General features: G+C 43.6%; 1 protein-coding gene across 12 annotated transcripts in view; it reads left to right on the top strand.

Annotated features, from left to right (window-relative positions):
• Positions 1 to 18527, top strand: part of Garnl3 (GTPase activating Rap/RanGAP domain like 3) — a 132268-nt gene that overhangs the window by 45355 nt on the left and 68386 nt on the right. For 11 of the 12 annotated variants that reach the window (XM_015497566.2, XM_048813003.1, XM_048813005.1 and 8 more), the window contains 4 exons: positions 559 to 633; positions 13308 to 13407; positions 15069 to 15187; positions 17929 to 17993. In XM_015497566.2, the coding sequence (XP_015353052.1) occupies positions 559 to 633; positions 13308 to 13407; positions 15069 to 15187; positions 17929 to 17993 (359 nt within the window). Of the gene's footprint in view, positions 1 to 558; positions 634 to 13307; positions 13408 to 15068; positions 15188 to 16938; positions 17775 to 17928; positions 17994 to 18527 lie in introns of those variants that run through there. The other variant, XM_048813010.1, reaches the window with a different exon arrangement.

Below are 18527 nucleotides of genomic sequence, written 5' to 3'. Positions count from 1 at the left end.
TCAGGGGAGCAGTCTGAGGACTGTGGTGCCACGTGCGCTGTCCTCCCGCCTCGCCTCCTCCTAGCACCCAGCCCTTGAAGACCATCCGTCTGCAAGTGCCCTCTTGCCGTTACTCAGACGGTCTGCCCACCTGGAAGGCATGTGTTCCTGCCAGCCACTAATTGTTCTTCCGGCTTCCCTGGGAAGGCAGTTGAACTTGATGCTTGGCTTTGAGTTTTGCCATCTGTGAGCCGCCGCTTGTCCACATTTGCTGTGTATGAAAGATTATTTTTCCACAGACCATTGCTTTAATGTATTTCAGTTTTGGAAAATGTTCTGATTTGGATTTGATGCTCTTATTTTCCACTCTTGCAGCCCATGTGGTCCTGACTCTTGGACTCCTAAGATCGTGGGACTGATGCTCTGAGGACTCAACTGATAGAACTTAAAAGGAACCCTTAGCTTCAAGGCAGGGCCCGTCAGCTCATTTGGCTTGAGTATAGCAGGAAGCCATTTGGACAGAAGGGGCATTGAAAATGGTGGCCCAGCTACTGATTGAATGCTCTTTTTTCCCCCTAGCTTATTTCCAGTGATGCTGATGGAGCTATCCAGAGGGCAGGCAGATTCAGAGTGGAAAATGGCTCTTCGGATGAGGTAAGAATATTCCTCAGTTCCTGTTCTGGAACCAAGCACACAATTGTGATGCCTGTGCCATAGCAGTGGATAGTTTGTGATGGTCACAAACGACTCACCTGAATGGAGCTCTGGAAGGGGTAAATAGAGCTTTCCAGAGCTTTGCATGGAGTAGATGTGGAGGGGCACTGCTATTACCCTGGCATGGAATGTGCTAGTAATTGGGTGACACATATCTTTTAAAAGTTCTGTCATAAAACCAGGTGGATACATGCCATTGTTCCGTCAGAATGGTAAAAAAAAATCCACAGCATCTTTTTTGGATCCAAGCTCCGACCATTTGCCAGGCTGGTCAGCCTTGCATTGCCACATGAACAGATCCATTTCCAGGAGAAAGGTGCAAAGGCTGTGTTGACTACAAATGTTACCTTTATTCAGAGAAGCTGCGGGGAAAGGAGGGTACTGCTGCCCACCACTCCCTGGGCCCATACCCTCCTTCTGAGCCCTGATGGTCTTCCTTGCTGCCAGGCACAGGGATCACTTTGCTTTTCTTTCTTTAAGACCTGCATAGCTTGCTCTGTCCCTTGGAATCTTCCCCTGAAATTGCAGAGTACAGTGGAAGCTCCTGATTCTTTATCATCTCTGAGCCTGTTTTCAAGGTAGCTAATCAGTGCTTTAGCACCTCAGCTTTAGAATCAGGCAAGCCTGGGTTCAAGTTCCAGCTCCCCTCTCTATTTGTATGACCTGGGTGAGGAGCCCAGCCTTGCTGAGCTCAGTTCATCATCTGTGAATCAGAAACCATCTTGAGAGTCTTGAGTGAGCTCAGTGAGGTAAGCTGGAAAGCTCTCAGCCCTGCACCTGGCATACAGTAGGGGTTTGCTCCTGTGATCATGGTTGTTGTGGCTCCCTGATCGTTGCCATATTGACAGTGCTGCTTGCCCAATCACTTCCCAAAGCAAATTCTTGTTGAAAGACTATGGGCTGAACTTGAAAGGCCCTAGCATCCGGGAAGTCAATGTTCATCTTCACCTTTGGCCCTGGCTTAGCGTACCCATTCACCCAGGTATGGTGCCCTCACTATTGCTGTGTCAGGCAAAAGGAGGCATCGCTGTCCTCTGCCAAGCCCCTGAACAGGTGCCCACAGACTTCTTGCCAGAATGATGTCAGGAAGTTGGCCTCTGAAGCTTTGAAATGGCCCTCCCCAAGTGGCTTGTGATGACACAAAACACGAAGTCTCGCATGTCCCAGGTGCAAAGCCCAGAGCATAAGCAGCAAGTCCCTGTTTCAGTTTTCAGAAAACCAGTGACCACCATGCTAAGTTTCTGCTCTGAGAACCAACACACTGGAGACCCCAGAGACTACTGTGCCTCAGGACATGCTTCTGCTACCAAAAGCTTTCAGAATTCAGCCCAGCCCAAAATGAGCAAACTGCCTTGGACTATACCCACCAAGCACAGCTCTGGCCCCTGCTGGGACTTGTGTCTGGAGGAAACCCACGCCTCCAGGAAAGACATAAATGGGGTCTTCATGTGGTTCTGAAATCACTATGAACTTTGGCCATCAAACACTGCTCACCAGGCCGAGTCACCTACTCTGACATACACCTGGGGACAGGTTCTGGCTCCTAGCCATGGATGGGAAATCACCTGTGGCAGGTCATGGGCAGGACTGACTCTGAAGTCAGATGCCTGGGCTCAAGTTATGGCTCTACAGCTCACCAGCAGCATGACCTTGGGTAGGTCCTTTGACTACTGGAATCATTGGTGGATCTGTTGACTTAACAGATCACTGTGGTCTGCTGCATATGAAACACAATACCGTCAGATTGCTTCTCTGGAAGATAATACCAAGATCAAGTAGTGTTTTAGATTTTGTTTCCACCAAAGCTACTGAGCATGAGTTCTCAGTTGGAGTACCTTGGCTTTGTTTTATGTTGATGGTCCTCAGTTATAAGCTTCTGACAAGTGTCCAACTCAATGTCCCACCCAATGAAAGACCCCAGAGGCACATGACACTCAGAGGAAGATAATCAGCCTTGCTCTGAGTTAATTAGAGCAGTTAGTGCAATAGAAGACTCAATACAGCAATTTAAAATTTTCTGAACCCATGAAAAAACAAATTACAAAGCATTTCATTATTGGGTTACTTGTCCTTTCATTTTTGGATTATAAGGTCTTTTATATAAGGTGCACACTAGACCTTATGAGATACATGATTTGTAAAAACTTTTTCCCATTCTATGTTTTTTTTTTCCTGCTTTCTTGATTGTGTCCTTTGAATCACAGAGTTCTTAACTTGATAGTACACAGTTTGTTATTGTTTCTTTGGTTGCTTTGCTTTCAGTATGTAAGAATCCACTGGCTACATCAAGGTTGTATGGTCACCTCCTATAGTTTGCTGTTTCCTTAAGATAATGTTGAATTTGTTTTTTATTTCTCTGGACGGCAAGCAGAGGTTTCTGTGACTCGCCGTCTGTTGTGTCTGAGTGTGCCTGGCCACCTGGTTCTGTGCTGTCTGGTCTTGAAATTTATCCTGAGGACACTGGAGGCCCTCAGCACATTGCCTTTGGCACAGAGGATTTTGGTTTGCTTTTGCAAGGTACCTTTAAACTCAGTCCTTGGGTTGAAGCCTTTAAACATCCAGGGGACAGACCAGAACTGCAGGTTCATGTGAAGGCCATGGGTGGCCACACAGCCCTCACCACTGGCTTGCTTGGCCAGTGTTTCCATAGCCCTCCTCAGGTTCCCTGATTTGCTGAAATGACTCAGGAGCTCAGGAAAGCAGTTTACTCTTGTCACTGGATTATTATAAAGGACGTATCTCAGGAACATCCCACTGGGATGGCACATAGAATAAGTGTGGGGCAGGGTGCCTGGCAAGGAGCTGCCGCACCCCCTTCAGGTGCCCTCCTCTCAGCACATGACTGTCCAACAACAGGAAGCTCTGTGGAACCCCGGTGCGGGGGGCTTATGGCTGTGTCACAGGCACAATTGATGGAATGATTGGCCATTCATCAATGATTCTCTCTCCAGCCCTCTTCTCTCCCAGGAGATTGGAAGGTGGGGATGTAAGTTCCAAGCTTTTAATCAAGGCTTAGTCTTTCCAACAACCGGCCACCAAGAGTCACCTCCTTAGAACAAAAGGCCCACCTGTTACCCTTCTCACTCAGGGAATTCCAAGGATTTTAGGAGCTCAATGTCAGGAACCAGGGTCAAAGGCCAAATATCTGTCTCCCATTATTCTGCATCCCCAGAGTAGATAATTCCATTTTTCAGAATTGCTAATTGCTATAAAATTCTTTTCACTGAACAGAGCACATCTATTTTTTCTGCTTTGTTCTCCACAGCCCCATAGGATAAGGCTGAGCCCTCTTCACCATGATGGGTCTTCCGTATTCAGAGATATCTGTTGTGTTCCTTATTAGATGGAACCAGTGCCTCCATTATCCCCCTTTCTGTTCCTTGGATACATGGGAGGCCACTAATGAGCATCTTATTTTTATTTTATTAGTTTCTCAACATATTTATAAGTCATCATGCATATTGACCCTTCTCATTTAGTCTACCTTCTCACTATTAATTTCTCATTCCTACTTCTATAATTTTAGTAATAATATTGAAAACTTACCAAATATACTTACTATGTGTCAGAATTTTTAATTGGCAAATTTATTTACTTTTGATTGACACATAATCATTGAACATAGTTATGGGGTACAGTGTGAAGTTTCAGTGTGCAATGATCAAATCAAGGTAATAACATCTCTAGCCAATGAGCCTTAAGTGCTCAGAAGGGAACACAGGGCTCTGGATGTGCTCTATAAGGCCACAGAGGAAGCCGGGCTGTCTCCTTCCTTACTGTAGACACTCCGTCTACTTTTTTGAAGCCCCTAAACCCACTATGAACTGATAGTATGGCGTCCCCCACCCCTGCCTATTTCATGTGTGCTGGGGTTTAGCAGTGAGGCAGTGTGGGGTTGCAGGGATGATTTTGGAGTCACACAGACCTAGCTTCCCATCTCAGCTCCAACGCTTACTGGTCTGCAGCTCGGTGTCTCTGAGCCTCAGCTCCTGATGGGTAGAGAGGGAGATGCAGCCCACTTCACAGCACCTGACCTCCCCGCCCTGCACTGGAGTACTTCATATTTTGCACCTAAGGGTAGGATTTTGCATTATCTTCACTGAATTTAATCTCATTAAAGAGTCCCATAATTGTTAATTATCAAGAATTTTTGTGACATCTTGATTTTGTCACCTGTCCTATTAGCTGAACCACTGAGCAGCTTTATATTTCCTTCAGATATTCTTGTCTTGCCATCTGTGTGCTCATTCAGATTATTAATTAAAATGTGCATGACCCCCCCAGGTGGGTCACTAGGGAGCTCCCACACTGCTCACTTGTATGTACCAATTAGTAGATGGTGGAGCAGAGGGGACAGTCTCTCGGCTCTTTACAACAATGGCCGTTAGCATGGGGATGGTTCTCTTATACACTGTTGAGGGATGTAGAAATTAGTTTAATATTTGGGGAGGGCAATTAGCAATAACTACAAATGTGTATACCATTTGGCCTCAGTTCTGCTAAGATGTGTACTGCAGCAATATTTAAAATAGTGGGGAAAAAACTGGAAACAACTTCGATTTCCATGAATAGAGGAATGATTAATATAAATTATGGTACAATTATGACTGTATAATTGAAATACTGGAATGATTGGTCTCAACTATTGGAAAGATGAAGTAGAACTGGGTGTGGTGATGCATGCCTGTAATCCCAGAGGCTTGGGAGGCTGAGGCAGGAGGATCAGAAGTTCAAGGCTAAACTCAGCAATTTAGGCCCTAAGCAACTTAGTAAGACTCTGTCTAAAAATTCTAACAAAATATTTTTAAAATGACTGGGGATGTGGCTTAGTGGTTAATTGCCCCTGGGTTCAATCCTTGGTACAAAAAAAAAAAAAAAATGAAATAGAGGTATATTCACTACCATAGAAAAACATCACAGCAGAGTGTTAGAAGAGCAAATTCTAGAATGATTTGTATAATATCCATTTTCCTTCTGTAAAAAAAAAAGATAAATATGCGTGTCAATATGTAAGAAAATTTCCAAAAGAATACTTGAGAATGTAACCATAATTGCTTCTGGAGAATGAGCCTGAGAGGTCAGGACAACAGCTGGAGGCTTAGCTTCCCTCCTTGGACTCTTCCATGTTCTTCACAGGTTTTATAAGTCTATAGTCAACCCAAATTATTAAAAAGAATAAGTCATATCTGTATACATTAAACAAATTAGCTCTTTATGTCCTGACATAGGACTATTCCCAAGATGCTGTTGTACTTGTTGAGACAGTGTCTCACTGTTGCCAGGCTGGTCTTGAACTGGTAAGCTCACGCAATCCTCCTGCCTTAACCTCTTAAATAGCTGGGACTACAGGCGCGTGCCACCATGCCCTGCTCCAAGATGTTTTCTTTAGTGAAAAACCAAGCTTCAGTGTAATATCTGCACTATTGTCCCATTTATGAAAACAAATCATGTATATGTGTGTATGCATATGTATGTGTCTGGTGTGTGTGTGTGTGTGTGTGTGTGTAAAGTAAACACAACCTTGAAAATGCATTAAGAAGATCTGGCACTATCCAAAATCAATCTGATAGTATGGTTATTTCAGGGAAAAGAAGTGGAATGGAACATAGAAGATGGGGAGAAAAATGGATTTTAATTTTTGTTTAATTTTACTTTTTTACAAGCAGCTTCTACCCCTGATTACAATGTAATTTTAAAAAATTTAGTTTTTTAAAAATATTTATTTTGTTTTTAGTTGTATACAGTACTTTTATTTTGTTTATTTGTTTTTATGTGGTTCTGAGGATCCAACCCAGGGCCTCGCACATGCTAGGCGAGCGCTCTACTGCTGAGCCACAACCCCAGCCCCCCAAAATTTAGTTTTTTTTAAAAAAATCTATCTTCCATCCTGCCAGGGTTCTCTCAGCAATTTAATTGAGGAACTAAAGGCCAAGCTATTCAAGGCTTTCACATTTTTATTGAGCTCACTGTGAAAGAGATGATGAAAAATCACAGGCATTATATGAAATTTGGGGACTCATTTGTTGCAGGTTTGTATTGTGTTGATTCTTGAAGCCAAATATTTAAGAACATTCAAATAAAATCAGTGTTTCGGGGCGTGGGTTGTGGCTCAGTGGTAGAGTACTTGCTTAGCATGGGTGAGGCACTGAGTTCAATTCTCAGCACTGCATATAAATAAATGAATAAAATAAAAGTCTATCAACATCTAAAAAAAATTTTTTTTTAAAAAATCAGTGTTTCATATATAGATTTTGTTGAATTCTTAAAATATCCTGGCCAGTTTCAAGCCCCCTCCTTCACATCCCACAAGTATAAATGGGTTAAAAAAAAAAAAAAGAGTGAAGGCAATAAGAAGCTTTGGTGGGCTTTGGAATTCAAAGCAGAGAAGACGAGGTTTTCTGAGCCTTCGAACTCTCTGGACAGCAGGCCCGTCCAGGCACTTCTGCAGCACAGAACAGCATAAGCCCATTAACCTACTGAGACCTTTAGCAAACATCTGCGTGGGTGTAAAGTAAACACAGGCAGTTGCAGAGCTAAATAGTTCAGTTATCTAGAAAATGCTCTCATCACAATATTTCCTCCTAACTTTCTTGTCAGCAGCAAATAACACATTCCTGTTTCATTGACACCTTAAATTGCTATAGACAAAGTTTTGGTATTCCTGACCTCCTTTGTAAAATCAGGCATATGTAAAATAATTAGAATTTATTGAGAATTAAAACCACAGTTAGGTGCTGCTGCACTCTTCCAGAAGTGCTGAAGTGAAGACCTGAAATGCTGAGCATCTGGTCAGGGGCTATGGAGCAGCTGGAACCCACACATGGCGAGTAGGAGTGTGAAGTGGTGACTCCTTTTTGGAAATCTGTCTGGCAGCACCTATTAAAACTGAACGTGTGCATCTTCTGTGTCCCAGGACAGAAAGACACAGAACGTTCACAGTGACTTTATTCTTAATAAAATCACAAACAATCCCAATGTCCACCAGCTGGAGAATGAACCTGAGCTGTTACCACCCATGGACCACACAGTGTGAACAAGAAAGAACGGCTGCAGCCGGGGAAAGGAGAACATCACAGACAGAATGTCGCGGGACTGGAAACCTGGAGAACACAGGAAGTGATTTCATTTTTATGATGTTCCAGAGCAGATAAAGCCCGTGGAGACAGATGGCAGCTAGTGGTTGCCTTTGAGGATGTGGCTGGGTAATGACGGGAGCCTCCAGGACACTGAGAACACTTCCGGTCGTGATCAGGCAGTGGTTACCAGGGTGCTCACATGTAAAAAGCTGGACACTTGCATGTCCCATTACGGCCACTATGTCATCCCAAGCAGGGCTTGTTTTCAGAGATGTTCTCCTGGGTCCTGGGCAGGGGGTTGTGGCTCTGGCCCTGTCACTTCCTGTGTGCATTCTTGTCTTCACATCCCGTCATGTGTGCTTTTCACCAGGGCCAGGAGGTGCTTGCTACTGAGACTCACAACTTTTTAGGTGTTGGGTCCCCCATTTCAGTTAAATATTCAGTGAAGATGAAAGTTAAATAGGTAACTTTTAAATCATTAAAAAAAAGGCCTATAATTAACAGCTTGTACCTGACTTATGAGATGAGCCACTGCCCAGTCCCATTGTCCTTCCCTCCAGATGCTGACTGCATCTTACCTCTCCTGGGTTAGTCCATTCCACAGTGGCCACCATCAGCCTCTAGAGAAGGTCAGGCAGAGGCACATGCTTCAAAGGTCCTAGGTGTGCATTTTCTGTTCCTTCAACCCTTCTCAGCATTCTGGTGAAGTCTGTAGATCCCTTCTCAGAATAATATTTTTAAAGGCATATAAAATAAGAGGATTGGGGCAGAGGCTGTTGCTCAGTGGTAGAGCACCTGCCTTGCACGTGTGAAGCACTGGGTTTGATCCTCAGCACCACATAAAAATAAACAAATAAAGATATTGTATCCATCTACAACTAAAAAAATATTTTTAAAAAACCACAGAGGATTACAAAGGAAATGGTTGATCAATAATCAAGTTATCAGAATTTTTTTTTTCATATTGCTGGGGAATCAAACCTAGAGTCTCATGTATGCTAAGCAGGTGTTGTGCCACCAAGCTACATCCCCAGCCCCAGGAGGATTTTCTAAACCTAATTCATGATATATGTGTTTTTTACTTATATTAAATAACCAATCCAGAAGTAGATTCTGTAACTACTATAATTTTAAATGGTGGAAGAACATAAACAGTGTTTCTATATAGCTGCAAACACTATAATGAGTTTTATCAAGTTTTTAAAAGTATCTGGTGTGTGTGTGTGAGTGTGTGTGTGTGTGTGTGTGTGTGAGAGAGAGAGAGAGAGAGATGGTTACTAGGACTGTTCACTCTACTGTAGTTTATTTTATATGCTCATACTTGAATGAAACACTAAATTCTGGAAGTTAGGGAAAATACAGATGTATTTGTTTTGCCCCATCTGAGTCCTTTCCCCCTTTCCAGCCTCAATTCTTTCAGAACCCCTGGTATAGAGCATTGGTTCTGAAAATTTCATGTCATCAACATCACCCGGTTGCTTGTTAAAATGTAGATCTTGGATTGCAGTGTAGCGCTTGTCTAGCTTGCATGAGATCATGGGTTTGATCTCCAGCACCACAAAAACAAAACAAAAAAGGTACTCAGAGAGATCCGGAGGAGGAGTTCTACAGTGAACCCAGGAGTGCACATTCCAACAAATCTGAGAAGTGCTGAGCTGCCATCTGGTGCCGCTGCCTCAAAGAACCCTCTCTGAGTTGTGTAAATCTTGGAGGCTCCAGGAGTTTAGCTGTGCTGGGGACATGAGAGAGTCTCCTCTTCAGGCTCTACGGAAGCTTTCTAGGTTCCAGGGCTCAAGGCAATGATACCAACTATTGAGGGGTCTGACTGGCTGAGGCCAGCTTCCTGGGCTACACCCCGCTCTGGTCCACTGATGCCCAAGGTTGGTTGACAGGCCCTAGGTGGAGGCGGCACTCTGCCTGGTATCAGGTAGAGAGAGACCTCTGTGGAGCAGGAGCACTGCCAGGGCTCCTGGTTAGGAAGTAAAGGGCTGTTGCTAGTGAACCTATGAGGAGCAGATTCCAACAATACGCCCTCTGAAGTCTCACCAGAAGGTCAAAGCCAAGAGGGACACCCTGATCAGGTGATCAGAATTAACCTCACCAACAAGGAGCACAGGGCATCTTGGGCGAGTGTCTCCATAAGCTGAGAAGGACCAGCCTCACTCATGGTGCTCCCACAGGTGTGCAGACCCCGAGTCTAAGTGCGGGGAAATGTCAGGCAGACTCCAAACGCGGAGGGCTTTATTTAAAAAACCAGGAAAAAGGGTGCTGCAGTCTTCATGTCACTGTCATAAAAGAGAGTCTGTGGAAAAGTTGCAGATGAAGGGAAGCTAGAGGCAAATTGATCCGCACTAAAGAAGGACAAAGCTTCAAACAGCACTGTTGAGCCACTTGATGAAATGGGAATATAGAAAATAAAAGTGCTGCACCAATGTTAAACGTACAGACACTGGCAAAGCCACGCCATGGTTATGTAAGATGTCCCTTTGCTTGAGAAGTACACACTGAAGCGTTGAGGGGTAAAGGGCTATTCTTTTTTTTTTTTTTAATAACTTTACTTTGTTTATTTAATTTGTTTACATGGTGCTGAGAATCGAAACCAGAACCCAATGCCTCACACATGCTAGGCAAGCACTCTACCACTGAGCCAGAACCCCAGCTCCCAAGGGCTATTCTTTATGCATCTGAGTCTTGAATGGTTCCAGAAAAATTGTGTGTGTGTGTGTGTGTGTAGGTGAGAGAACAAATGGCGGGTGAGACGTTTTCACAGGTGAGCCTGGTAAAGGGGATGCTCTCTGCTTCCTCATTCTCACAGCTCTCTTCACTGTTCTTATTCTTTCAGCTCTTATATAAGTTTAAAAATTTTTTCCAAATAAAGATTTATACATATTTAGCTGCAGCTGTTTTTCAAAATTCAAGATAATCCAATAAAAGCATAATAATATTAAGAAACTTTAACCTACAGTTTTATTCCCTGATAAGTTAAAAAGGCAGGACACACACACACAAAAAAGACACAGAAAATGATGTAATGGCTAAAATTAAAGAGAGAAAACACCTCTGAAATGGGAACTGGCTTCAGTTCCAGCTCTGCTACTGATTATCTCTGCATCCGCAAGCAACATTCATAAACTTATTAAGTCTCGATTTCCTCATCAGAAAGAATGGGGTTAAAGTAGACTGTGTCTCATCAAATTGATGGTGGCAGTTCTGGAAATAATGCATAGCCTGATACTTGGCATTTAGAGCTCTTAGCAAAGGCAGGAAGTTTCTCGATTCAGTTCGTAACCCCGAGAATGTGACAGCAACACACACACCAAAGAAGCATCAATCCATCTCACTAACAACTATGATGCATAAATCATTTTTTAAAGCCAGCTTTCCATTAAAAGAATAATACCCCATGACCCAGTAGGGTGCATTCCAGAAGTCTAAGAATTCTTCAACACCAGAAGAACTGTTGCTATATATAACACATCACTATGATTTTCCTCTATGTAACTATTCTCTCAATAGTGGCAAAAAAGAAAAAAAAAAAGCTCTTAGTAACATTTAATATTCATTCCAGAGAAAAACCTCTTTGAAAATTCAGAGTTGAAGAAAAGTTTCTCAAAATTATTGAAAAAAAAAAACTGATCGCAAACATCTAACAAATCACTAGAGGAAAAATCAAGAAGTACATTCTAGTAGCTTGCCTCCTACACAGGCACAAAATAGATGTCCATGGAGCTTTGGTAGAGTAACTGCCAATCATTCAGAAAAATGTGTGTCTAACATAACTCCTGCCCAGTCCAGGCAAGACTCAGACATTCACCATAAAAGTATTTATTACCTTATGAAGGTTGGGAGTGATAGTGTTCAAAAAATTGGAATTAGGTTGATTGATAAACTATTAGGAAAAAATTGATCTTTACTTCATAGCAAACATCAAAAATGCTCAACAGATTAAAGAATGAAATTTAAAAATGAAGCCATAGAACATTTAGAATTTAAAGGTAAATAGTTTCATTAATAATGGTATGGAGGGCTGGGGATGTGGCTCAAGCCGTAGCACGCTTGCCTGGCATGCGTGCGGCCCGGGTTCGATCCTCAGCACCACATACAAAGATGTTGTGTCTGCCGAAAACTAAAAAATAAATATTAAAAATCTCTCTCTCTCTCTCTCTCTCTCTCTCTCTTAAAAAAAAATAATAATGGTATGGAGGGGCTGGGGCTGGGGCTCAGTGGTGGAGTGTTTGCCTACCATGTGTGAGCCACTGGGTTCCATTCTTAGCACCACACATAAACAAATAAAGTTTCATCAACAACTAAAAATATATTTTTAAAAATAATGGTATGGAGAAACCTTTTTATGTAATGATACTAAAGACAGGAGCCAGGAGGGGAACAATCTGAGAAATTTAAAACATCCCTCTGTGCCCAAAATTATCATAAGCAAAGTTAAAAATTAAACTGATTAAAAAAATGATTTGCATTTTATTTCAAAGTTTTCACAAATAAATATGAAAAAATAATGTACAACGATTAGAAAACGGACAAAGGACATAAGCGGGTAACCCACAAAAGAAGAATTGTAAATAATTAATAAAAGTATAAAGGAAATGTTCAATTCCGTTGGTGAATAAAGAAACCCAAACAACGTTGAGATGACATTTTTGCCATTAAATTTTGAAGAGGAAACATCAAGGGCATGGGAAGGGGAAGCCTCCATCAGGGCTGAGGTTGCTCTGATCACGGCACCATGTCACAGATCCCTGGCGATGTGCCTACTCCTTGGCAGAGCAGTTTGGCTTCCAAGAATTTATCCTCCAGGGACAACCTGCCACGTTGGCATGTGAGCCGGGGATTAAGTGTTCAGCACAACTTTATTTACAGTGGTCAGATATTGTTAAATAGTCATATTGTGTCCACAGGGCAGACTGCCACCTGAGCCAAAAAGATTAACATTGTAGAAATATATTTATTGACATGGATAAGAGCTAAGGCAAGCCAGAGGCTGTATGTTCAGTACAATTCATTTTGGTAAGAAGAATGCATATGAATATGCATAGAAAAAATACCCAAACATTAATAATGATTATCTTCAGATAAAGTATTTTGGTTACTTGTTAGGTTCATCCATATTTTCCACATCAGTTGGGTGATTTTTATAATACATCTTAAGAATTTTACATGGTTGTGGGCTTGAGGTCAGAGGCTGAGATGAGTTGGAGGTGAAATGTGCCTGTGTCAGGTAGCGAACAGCTGGCACTCTGGGGGGCACCAACCCCCAAATGTTGTGAAACCTCTGACAGAGCTACCTTATACTCCTGTCAGTTCCCGCCTCACTCGGTTCTCTCTCGTCTCCGGGGGGCCTCTGGAACACCTCCATGATGCAGACTCAGACCAAGTGTCTTTTCTAATGAGAACATGAAGTTAGAGCCCCTGGGTGTTGCTTTGAACAATGGTTTTTTTCTGGTTCTTTGGCCTCTGGTTCATTTCCAGCTTATTCGCTTTCTAAGTAAGGTTCTTAATGGCACAAACTTTGTTCCATTACAGAATGCGACTGCTCTGCCAGGTACTTGGCGAAGAACAGACGTGCACTTAGAGAACCCGGAATACCACACCAGATGGTATTTCAAGTATTTTTTAGGACAAGGTAATTATGCCATTATAGTGGTTGGGAAGAAAAGATACTCAAAATGAAAATGAGTGCTAGTGTAATTTCTGGTGCTATATATGAGTGAAACTAGGCAATTTAGGGACACTAAGGTCAGGGCATTTCATTTCACTGTCAGTAGTAAGCTTTGTAGATTAAAAGATGCTATTTGGAGTCGCAGCCCTAGGAATTTTTCTTTCCTCTTTTTTTTTTTTTTGATTGGGATTTGTTTTGTCATTTAGATTTTTTCCAAGGTGTTTTTGTCCCTGGGGAGTTAAAGGGGATTATAGAATCTGAATGAGGGCTTTGAGAGACTAGAATTTTCAGGTGGAAAAACAAATTTAGTGAGCTTTGAACATAGGCAGTGAGGCAGAGAACTGGTTCCCCAAGCTTCTGGGCCAATGTGGGCAAGAGAGGCATTAGACAGTGGGTGCCGGTGCCATTCAGCTGTGAGTAGCCTGCTATCTGCCAGGCAGCCTGCAAGAGCAGTGGGGACAGAGTGCAGAGGCAGCGTGGTCCCTGCCCACAGGCACTCACACAATGGGTTTGCATCTATTAACAGAGAATCTTACAGGAGCTACTCTCCACTTCCTGCGAGTCAGCTTCCCTATTTTTAAAGTAGGTGTTAGTCCCTACCTAGAATATTTGAAAAGAAGAAATAGCACTAAACCCAGTGCCTGGCATATCCCAAGAGCTCAGTCACTAAGAGCTTTCAAACATCATACTTCTAGAACAAAGGGCTCAAGTGAAAATACACAAAAAGATGGAAAACAGGAGTGTGTTAGTGACAGACGACACTGGCAATGGAAGAATAAGCTCTGCGCAGGATCCTAAATGAGTTTGAGAAGTTGCTTCTTAGGCTAATGCATATGTTGATCTTTGAGCTGTGAAATGAGAGCAATCAGACCTTAGTGATGTCTTTAGAAACCTGATGCAGCACCTCTAAGAAGTTCGTGTATTTGGACAGCAGAATTTATTCAAGTTGGTGGGGGAATATAGAAGCTTTTATAGAGACAGAAATCAGCAGGAAGGTTGTCGCCTTCCCCAGTGCAAACCCAGCACAGTGATGATTTGACAGAAAATGGTGCCATGAGTTTGGTGCCATCAGCTTCCAGTAACAGAAAGCCTGCCCTAAACTGGCTTAAATGAGAAGATATAGGATGAGAAATCCAGAAGGAGGATAGGCTCTGAGGTGGGTGATTCGAAGGCTCAGTGATGTCAAGGACCCGGGCTCTTGCCCCTTTTCTGCTTCTGCATCCTTAGTGTGGCAACTTGGCCCTCCACCGGATCACAAGGTGGTTTCAGTAGTAATTCAATCATCACATCTAGACATCTGTCCAAAAGAAGGTTTTTGAGTCAGGAGGCTTTCTAGAAATCTCTTTATCAGATTTCTCCTTCTTTCTCATTGGCCAGCATTGGGTCACATGTTCACTCCTGAGCCAGTCACTGGCAAGGGAAAGGGGAATTTGATTCAGGATTGATTCCTGAACCAGTCACAGGCATGATTATCAGGTATGAACAGGTTCTGTCCCATGTTGGGCTTGGGATTATCATTCCCTGAGCTCACGTGTAGGAAAGTCTGGACACCACCACAGGGTCCCCTCCTCTCTGCCTAGAAGAAGGAGTTGCGCTCTTGGATTCTAAACCTGTTTCTTCTCCAGTCCACCAGAATTACATCGGAAATGACGCAGAGAAGAGCCCTTTCTTCTTGTCAGTGACCCTTTCTGACCAGAACAATCAGCGTGTCCCTCAATACCGTGCAATTCTTTGGAGGAAAACAGTAAGTACCTGACTCGCACACAGGTCATTCCCAGTCCAGGGTTTCGCAAGCCTCATTGTCCAGGTGGCTCAGGTAAGCCTTTTCCTACGAGGTTCTTTCAGTTTGGGTATTTCAGGATTACACAATTCTGAGTTTAACAGTAACCTTCCCTTATTTATAAACCACTAATCAGACACAGTCACTTGCCTCCATCTTGGCCTCTGAGAATACAGAACTATATTTTATGAAGTATATCAGTTCATTCACCTCAGCCACTTTTAATACTGAAAGCAGTGAACCGGCCCACCTTCAGCTAAAGGAGAAAGATGTCCTGGAAAAATTCCACAGCATTTACCTGGGTACAGCCCTGTGGTGCTCCTGCCCCAGGGGATGTTCGGCCAACCACCACATCAGCTCCACTTCTAGAATCTTTTTTAGGTTCAGCCCTTTTGTCAGTCTAGCAGTTTAGAAAAACTGCTCTAGACTTAACTGGACAGGCAGCCACTGCCTGTGGTAGTTTCCAAACACCCAGCTGGGGAGTGAGCTGAAAGGAAACCCTTCAATTTGCAGGTGTAACTCTTCATTGAGCTCAGGGGAGTTTCTTATGTCATGTTCATGATGGCTGCTTTTTTTTCCTGTCTCCTGAATTCCCCTTCTAGTAATCCTTATATTTGACCTCTGTCTTTCAGTCATTCTTTTCATTTTCTTTTCTTGGTATTTTTCCCTTTCCTTCTTGAAGAATTTTTCAAAGACAACATATGGTATGTTGGAAATAGTGTGCGCCTGCGCGCGCGCGCGCACACACACACACACACACACACACACACAGAGCAATAAATCAGTAACTTCAAAAGGCCCAGAAGAATGTCCAGGAGTCACCACACAGTTTTGTGGCTAGGAGCTTTTTATAGTGATTTAAGGCAGGAGTAGTAACAGTAATCAAATCTAACATTATTGAGCACATGCCAGGCACTATACTAAGTCCTCCAAGTACATTATCTCAATAGATGCTTTCGAAGTCAGGGAGGTTAAATGACATGGCTGAGGCCACATGCTGGTAGCAGACCAGGCAGAAACCAGCAGAGCCAAGCTGTCACCATTGCACATAATTAATTCTATGTGTAAATCTTCGATTCCTACTGTCTCGCCCACTAGACCGAGTTCATGGAAGTCAGGAAGATGTCTTCTCTGTCCTCATTATCCCACTACCTAGCTCTGTGCTAAGCACATAGGCAGGGCCCTAGTAATAAGTTGTTGAGTAAATTAATAAATGACATCCAGTCCAGCTTAATCCCTGAGCCACATATGCCACCTTTACCTTATATAAACTTTTATGGTACATTCAGAATTTTTTCTTTTTGAAGCAGATTTAGGGTGAAAATCTATTTGGTGTGAAGTCTTGTGAAATTATTTCCTACAGAGAAATGTTGGCATGTCCCCCTTCCTGTGCCAACTGGGTTGGGTCCTGTCATTAGTACTCTGTGCAACAGTTGGAGGTGACCACGTTGGGGCACTGCATGCCAGTTTTTCTCAAGTGCCTGCACCTTAGTGAGAAGTAACAGTGTCTTCATCCAGAGCAGTGGGCAGGAGGTTTTCTGGCCAACTTTGTACTTACTTACTTATTTACTTATATGTATTTTTTATTTTATGGCTGCTACTTACAGCCTTCCGGTTTCATCTGGTTTCAGTGTTCTCTTTTGGATACCTCTTTCTCTTTGGGGCAAATAACCAAAAATTCTTCCCATAAGAAGAACCTCTGAAGATTCAGATGATTTCTGGTTCAAGAAGTCTTTGAAGCCAGATATGGTCACACATCCAACTCAGGAGGCTGAGGCAGGAGGATAGCAAATTGGAGGCCAGCCTCAGCAACTTAGTGGGACTCTGTCTCAAAAGTAAAAAGAGGAGAGGATGTAGCTCAGTGGCAGAGTATTTGCCTAGCATGTGCAAGGCCTTGGGTTCCATCCCCAGGTGCCCCCTCCCCACAAAAAATCTTTGAGTTGGAGACCTTGTATGTGGGTCTTGTTGTCAAGTGGAGACTGTTTTCTTTTTATGATCTTGGAGGCTTATCCAATTCTCAGCTCAGAGACCAAATAAACCCTCTTCTCCTCTGGTTCAGATGGTGTTTTAGGTAGCTTTCTGTTACTATAACAAAATACCTGAGGCAATCAACTTTAAAATAGGTTTTGGCTCACAATTTTGGAGGTTTCAGTTCATGGTCAGTTGGCCCCATTGCTTCTGGGCCTATGGTAAGGCAGCACATCATGGCAGGAGTAGGTAGATGGAGGAAGCTGCTCACCTCATGGCAGCTGGGAACCTCTGGAGAAAGACCAACATCCCACAGTCCACTTCAGAAGCTCAGCCCAATGACCTAACTTCCTTCTCTGGTCCCACTTCTTAAAGGTTCCACCCTCTGCCAATAGCACAACAGGCTGGTGACCGAGCCTTTAAACACACAGCCTTTAGGGGACACGTAGCCTAACCATGGCAGATGGCTCAGCTCCCCTCCACAATGCCAAGATGCTGAGGATCCCTGTGTGGAAAGTCGTGCTCAAATCCATGAGTGTGCAGGGGTGATGGGACAGTGGAAGATGCCAGAGGCCAGAGCAAGGTTCGTTCCAGCATAGAACATGTTTATTTCTGAACATGGCCCTTGAAGGAGCCCAAGAAAGTCCAGACACAGCTTCTTTCCAGTGCCCAGGCAGGGCTCTCTCAGAGATGGGAGTCACCGCAGTCCTCACTGATTCAGCGTTTTCACTTCCCAGGGTACGCAGAAAATATGCCTTCCCTACAGCCCCACGAAAACTCTGTCTGTGAAGTCCATCTTAAGGTGAGTACGGATGAGCTGAAACCCACACCACCGGATTTCCCTGGAATGCACTGTGTAGCGCCCCCCATCCCCCAGGAGGCCTTCACAGCAGCCCCACAGGGCAGGTGCCCTCGCCCCCATTCTATAGAGGAGGAAACGGAGGCTCCTGAGAGAAGGCCCAGCTTGAAACTCACATGGGGTGGAGCTGGGCACAATCCAGGCCCGGCAGCTCCGGCGCCACTCAGGCCTCTCCAGCACATTCATTGCCTGATGCTTTTCTGTGCATTCACTTGGACACTTTAGTCTTAGAAACAAAATCAAGAAATATTTTTCTTTTCATTTTTCTACTTTGAAATAGAAACCCAGATGTCAGCAAAAACTTCTCTGAGGAGAATGTGCTTATTCTTCACCAAACAGAAAGTGAAATGATTGGAACATCTGGCCGCTCCCTGCCCAGCTGCCTCTCCATACCCCCACCTTCCCACCCCCTCTATATCTTTCCCATGCTTGGGTGGCAGCCCCCCAGGGGAATGCCACCGTGCTGATGGAGCTGTC

The sequence above is a fragment of the Marmota marmota genome, unplaced genomic scaffold (assembly GCF_001458135.2).
Source record: "Marmota marmota marmota unplaced genomic scaffold, marMar, whole genome shotgun sequence".
Lineage (NCBI taxonomy): Eukaryota > Metazoa > Chordata > Mammalia > Rodentia > Sciuridae > Marmota > Marmota marmota.
Note: the sequence above shows the minus strand (reverse complement) of the source record. Positions and strands in the feature narration are given on the sequence as shown.